Genomic DNA, 6,767 nt, shown 5'->3' on the forward strand with positions numbered 1-6,767 from the left:
AATGCCGGTGCCGGCGCGGGTGGAGTGGCCGCCCGGGGGTCGCGGGGCCGCCCCACGTCTCGTGTGACGCGCGGCGAGCGCCCGCCCGCCCCGGGCCGGGGGGAGCGACAGTGCCCGGGAGAGGCGGAGCGGGGCCGCCCGTCCCTCCCCGCCCCCGGCCCCGCACCTGCTCGGGCGCCCAGCGGCGCGGGGACCGCGCGGGGCCGGGCTGCGCCGCACCGGGCGGGGATGCGCATCCCTCGGCGGCAGGATGCCGGAGGGGAGTGCGGGCGGCCGCGGCGCGGAGAACCGGACGGGCGCCGAGGCCCCACAGCACCTGTTCCCCGTGCCCGTGCTCACCGGCATCACCGTCGCCTGCGTCCTGCTCTTCGTCATCGGGATCGTCGGCAACCTCATGACCATGCTGGTGGTGTCGCGGTTCCGGGACATGAGGACCACCACCAACTTCTACCTGTCCAGCATGGCCTTCTCCGACCTGCTCATCTTCCTCTGCATGCCCCTGGACCTCTTCCGCCTCTGGCAGTACCGGCCCTGGAACTTCGGGGACCTCCTCTGCAAGCTCTTCCAGTTCATCAGCGAGAGCTGCACCTACTCCACCATCCTCAACATCACGGCGCTCAGCGTGGAGCGGTATGTCGCCATCTGCTTCCCCCTCCGAGCTAAAGTCATCATCACCAAGGGGAAGGTCAAGCTGGTCATCCTCTTCCTCTGGGCTGTCTCCTTCATTAGCGCCGGACCCATCTTCATCCTGGTGGGGGTCGAGCATGAGAATGGCACGAACCCCCTGAGCACCAACGAGTGTCGAGCCACCGAGTACGCCATCCGCTCGGGGCTCCTCACCATCATGGTCTGGATCTCCAGCATCTTCTTTTTCCTGCCCGTGTTCTGCCTGACCGTGCTGTACAGCCTCATCGGGAGGAAGCTCTGGAGGAGGAAGAGAAAGAACATCGGTCTAAACACCGTCATCAGGGACAAGAACAACAAGCAAACTGTGAAAATGTTAGGTACGAGTCTTCTTGCTCTGTTTTTCCAAAGGGTGTGTGTGCTGGTGTGTGTGTGAAAGAGAGAAAGACTGAGAGCTCTCTGGTAGTTTACTATAGTTGCTTCCAAAGGAAAGCATTTATGAAAAATGTTTCATGCAAAGGAATAGAACTCCAGGAATCCGTAGAGTAACTCTCCTCCTCCCTTAGATTTATTTCTAACTGATTTGAGCTGGAGACTCCCAAACAGTTAAACAAACATTAATAACAATCCCTGACAAGGACAAATACTACAGTTATAATTAGCTTGTGCCCTGGAGATTTTTGAGAATTTTTGCTCTTTGGTTGTGGATACCGATGTTATTTACAGAAGAACAGTTTATTTGATTTTTAAACAGAACTAAACCCTTCTGAAACCATGAAGTCGAGCTGCAGACTAAGTAGGCAGGGCATGATGTGCACTTGAAGATTTATATGAAAAGAGTATCAAGGTTTTAGCAAATTGGGATTATTTCCTACCATGGCTGTATAAGCTTAAGAAAATTAATCTGAATTTTTACATTAGCAAAACACCAGGATGTGCTGAACCCAGAGCCTTGTGTCTCCTTTGAGGTCTGTGGTGCTGTAAAATCTCACTGACTGTAAAAAAACAGTTGTAAAAAAAGGATCAAGACAACAGACACTGTTATGCCTAACTCTGTATATTGACATTGCTGAATGCTTTAAACAACAGTTCTGGCTGGCACATGGAAACACAAATTTTAACATACTAAGTCAGTGCATGTGGTGGGAGTTTGATGAACAAAACCAAAAAAGTTGTTCTGAAAACTGCAGAATCCTGCTGCTGCTGCTGCGTACTTTTATTCAAGCCAAAAGTCCTCTGCAGTGCAAGTCATCCCCTGGATTTCAGGGGGGATGAGATGCTCTGCAGGAAGAAGGTTTCATGGGCAGCAGCTCTGCTGTGCTGGTTTCAGTGGGGTTGAAGTGGTGGGCTAATGAGCCAGACAAGAAGTGGCAGTGAGTCCTAAGGACTTTAATTATCAAACGGGAGCCTAATTTATTACTATGCAATAGCAGGAAGAATAATAGAACCCACAGCATTCTTTGTGCCCTTTCAACTACATTTTATGATCAATAGAATTACTTCAGTCTGCTAAGCGTGACCTTGGAAGTAATTAATCATTTACACTCCTGAGGTTCAGGATTATGAATCTCCACTTACTATAAGTAAATTACACATACTACTACCGTGTTTATATTTCCATATACTTAACCATAAAGATATTGAAATAATTACAACTGTTTATTCCTACCCTGAAGTATTGCCACAAGCACTGCAATATTTCAATCACCTTTTTTTTTCCCTTTTACAAGGTCTGAGAACAGCAAGCAATGGCAAGACTGTCCTCTGACAGAGAGCCAATATTCCCTAAATGATAACAGTCTGATGCCTGCTGGAAAGATGGAAAGAAGTTAGTGAGGGCTCAGTAGCAGCAGATGCTCATTGCAGTCTAATCTCACTGGTGTTAATGTTCTGCTTAAAATTTAGAAGGCACTTTCTAAGCCTTTAGCAAGTCATGGAACATCAAGTAAATGGGATTAGCATAAACACTTTTAAACTGTAGAGAAAGGTTATGCTTGTGGGTCTGCAATTAAACACCTAAATGTATAGCCTAGCTTGCAAAGGAGCTATCATATCCCATTCCTATTGAAATCCATGGGATTCTTTCTGCATGAATGAAAATCAAACTGTGAAAGCCTGACTAGGCATATGGCAAGCCTACAACATGTGCTTAAAATTCTACTCGGAATAGACTGTGTTTAAAACACTCTTCGTAACAACCATCACGGTAACATTCATTACATGGATTGAAGTCCTCAAGTGAGCTAGGGAAACATGAGAACACAAGGCCAGGTTGGACAGGGCTTGGAGCAACCTGGTCTAGTGGAAGGTGTCCCTGCCCATGGCAAGGGGTTGGAATGAGATGATCTTTAAGGTCCCTTCCAACCCAAATCATTCTGTGAACTCTATGAACAGGCTAACTGTAAAAACTGCTTAAGAATGTCAAAAACCCTTGCCCGAGTTTTCTGGGTTTTATCTCTTTAGTATATTAATAGATACACTCAAAGAAATATGAAAAATAATAAAGGTCAAAGGCACACAGGAAATGAACAGAAAAAGTTTCCCTTTCTCTTGGATGAAAATTCAAATGGGCCGCTGTTCAGAGACAAACACATTCCTATCACTCTACAGACATGATATTTACATGTTAATGCAACCAGAGTGGTAGTGTTATATTACAGATACACTGTATAACTATAATTATGCAGTTATATACTATGTATTTAGTTTTACTCTTCTCAGGAGTAACTCATGTTCTAAAAAATGGACAAACTGGAGGGGTGCACCACTCTCTTGTCCTTACCTTAGCACATGTGCTCTACAAGTCCACATTCTGGTGGGTTATTTTATTTTGAGGCCTTTGCCTTAAACAATTTTGCTTTGCCTTAAAAAATTTTGCTTCCCAGTGATTACATTCTTCATTATAAACCATAGTGTTGAGTCTATCACATATCCTTTGCTTTTGTTAAACACTGTGGATGATAGACTGTTAAGCTTTTTGTTGTCACCAGTTAGATTCTTTAATTCTCTGTTGATGCAAACGTAAGTATTACAGGTCAGAAGTTTGCTACATCAGATGAGCTGGGCAATATTCAGACAGCCTGTTTAGATATGATCAATGTGTATTAAGTATTACTAATTTATACTCCCAGAGAATGTATTGAGAGACACACAACTAAAACCTTAGGGGATGTATTTTCACACTTTGTGACTAATTTGCTAAACGAATAGAACTGTAAAAGAGAATGTTAATGACCTGTTTATTAATACTCACACTTAACACGATTTCTTCTGCTGTTTTTATTTTAGTTGTGGTGGTATTTGCTTTCATACTCTGCTGGTTGCCTTTTCACGTAGGACGATATTTATTTTCCAAATCCTTTGAAGCTGGATCCTGGGAGATAGCAGTGATCAGCCAGTACTGCAACCTGGTGTCCTTTGTCCTCTTCTACCTTAGTGCAGCCATCAACCCCATCCTCTACAACATCATGTCCAAGAAGTACCGCGTGGCCGCCTGCCGCCTGTTCGGACTCAAACCCCTCCCAAGGAAAACACTCTCCAGCACAAAGCAGGAAAGTTCCCGTGTGTGGACAGAGTCGAGTGTCATCACATGACACACGGTTTCCAGGGCTGGTGCATCACTCACTGCATTTCCCAGAAAGCCATAACAGAAAGGAAAGAGGGCAAGAAACAGGAATCAGAATGTTAAAGCCGTACTTTTGTCATCGTCTGGTTCTGCTGAAAGATGTAATGCTGACAGTTAAAGGTTCCAGAAAACAACAAGCTAAACTTTGAGACTATAAAAGGAGACAAATGGTCACAGAATTTGGAAACACTCAAGTATAATTTGTCTGCTGCTTTTGCCCATATGAATTTTTAATGCTGACTTTAGCCCAGATCTAGGCTTGTGCCCTCCTGACCAAGCAAATGTGGCCCACCTGTATAACTTCAGTAGCAGCTAATTCGAGCTGAATGTTTCCAGAGTTAGCTTTAATTTTGCTAAGAATTTTGCTACCATATAACCAGGCCCGAGAGAGAGAAAACTGAATTGCCTTTTTGGAGTAGTAAACGTGAAATTTGATACACTTTTCATAATCTTGATTTTTAAATAAGCTCACGTTTTTCTCAGAAGGAGAAAATGATTTCTTAAAAACAAAAAAAAAAAGGAGAGGTAAAATGGGTAATTTTTACACATGCTAAAAATAAATGACCTTCATGTCACGTCCAAGTAGAAAGGAAACAAAAAATGCCTTCACAGAAGTGGCTTACAACATGACTGTACTGAAATATTTTTTTAAAATATATATCAGTGGGACAAGGACAGGGCTGACTTCAGGACTGCGGTGATGCTATAAAAATGTGGAATGCAATCTCCCACCAAAGTCTCTCTTTTTTTTTATACTAGCTAAATCATCTGTACTTGTTTTGCTCAGTGTGACTGTGAGTGACACGATGTGGTTGAACTTGGAAGCTTTTAGTTGTATTTATTTAGTATTTGTAACAAGTTTGTGGCTACCTGTCCCTAACTGTGCCCCTCCATACCCCAAGGTTTGCTGAGGACAGGTCTCCTGCTTGTAAACTCCCTCCACATTTCTGTTTGAAGTCTATCAGCCAGTTCCCAGTCCCACATCCCCCCGTAAAGCCCAGTGTGCAATTGTACTCGTTTGCTGCAGTATTGAATTGAGAACATTTTACATTTTTTAACCAACGTGACCTGAGAAAATAATAGAAAAATCTGCATTAAAAGACACAGGCAGACACATTCTCATACTTGATTCATAAAAATCTTAAATTAGATTTAAGTATGCCATTTCAAGGCAAACCAGAAAATGTTCCATCCGCTGTGCTAATAAATATGTCTTATATTGTCTCACCAACACGTGGATTTTGAGCTCCAGCTCATAGAGCTGGAGAGCATGCATGTGTGTTAGCAGCTTTCTGTTCACTTGGTTCTAGTATTCATTCTCCATAATGAATTTAAATTCTCCTTAATGAATTTGCTGTTAGCAGAAGCTTTCCTGCCTTCAAACCCTCATTCACACTGGGCCACTTTACACCTGTTACACCTCTAGCTGGCGGTGCTGCTCAGGTAAAATTCACAAGAGAATTTGGCCTCTTCTCTACATACCACGTCCTTCCTAGCACCTGGTGCTTTGCTGGGGTCAGGGGCTGGTTGCTGCTCCTTGGTGGGACCTGAGCCTGTGCCCTCCCCACTCCATGCTCGCAGGAGCACAGGTTTGATGTACACACACTATACATTAAGGTACTGCAGAGCTATGGGATCATCTCCCACTTCACCTCTAACCACATCCACCTCACTGCCCATTTTGTTCTCTCACTCGTGTACTGACAAGCAGATCTGATGGCAGATGTCATGCAACTCAGGGAAACAAGACACTGGGGAATCTCAAAAGGATTGTGAAGATGTGAGCTCACTAATGACCCGTCTGTGTAAACAAACCCATCACACGCACCCGGCATCACATCAGTGTTTCGAGTCTCAGCTGTGTCTGTGGTATTAAATGTGAACAGAAAAAGAAATAAAGTGATAAGACCCTTTATAACCCTACTGGCTCAGTGTTGGTGGAGGGTTTGGCATGATTCACACAGGCTGGAGGAGCTGGTCTCTGTTGGGTTGGCTCAGCACTGCCATGCCCTGTCCTTGCCCGTGGGAGCCCCATGTAGACACATTTAATTGCTGCACGTAAACTACATACACACTAATTACTTCAATTAGCCTGAACACTTCATCAGGAGAGACTGTAAAGTTTAGCTATATACTGAAACACTGTGAAATTGCCACAACTTTGTGTATAGAATGAAATTTAAACATTTAACCTGGGGTCACAAAAGTCAGAAAGAAAGGGGCTGCTTCTTGGGAGGGAGGACGGGACTTCTTCCTTCCTTCTCACCAAGGAAATAGATTTGTTTCTGCAAGTTATTGGACATTTGGCCAAACCTACATGCATTTTCATCAAAGAAGAGTAGCCACTTCCATATGACTCTTGCACAAGCAGGAAAATATTTCATATCTAGCAGAGAACACTTAAACATTTAACACACCCTGTAGCTGTCACGGGCAAGACACCAGCCATTAGTTTTGCTTCCCTCAGTTCTAAAACTTTTCTATATAGACGTGCTAAAGTCAGCGGAGTAACATGGAC

The 6,767-nt window shown here is 44.2% G+C and overlaps 1 protein-coding gene across 2 annotated transcripts; it reads left to right on the forward strand.

Moving 5' to 3' along the window:
* The first annotated feature begins 200 nt into the window (after positions 1-200).
* Positions 201-4,327, forward strand: GHSR (growth hormone secretagogue receptor). Of its 2 annotated transcripts, none has more exons than XM_027647654.1 (2): positions 201-1,004; positions 3,913-4,327. In XM_027647654.1, exons 1-2 carry the CDS (start codon positions 251-253, stop codon positions 4,215-4,217), a joined length of 1,059 nt encoding a protein of 352 aa, XP_027503455.1. In that variant the 5' UTR covers positions 201-250; the 3' UTR covers positions 4,218-4,327. The 2 variants fall into 2 exon arrangements, with proteins under 2 accessions (XP_027503455.1, XP_027503456.1); XM_027647655.1 differs by having other exon boundaries at positions 3,961-4,327.
* The last annotated feature ends 2,440 nt before the right edge of the window (positions 4,328-6,767 follow it).

This window comes from Corapipo altera, unplaced genomic scaffold (assembly GCF_003945725.1).
Source record: "Corapipo altera isolate COAL_440 unplaced genomic scaffold, ASM394572v1 113, whole genome shotgun sequence".
Taxonomy (NCBI): domain Eukaryota; kingdom Metazoa; phylum Chordata; class Aves; order Passeriformes; family Pipridae; genus Corapipo; species Corapipo altera.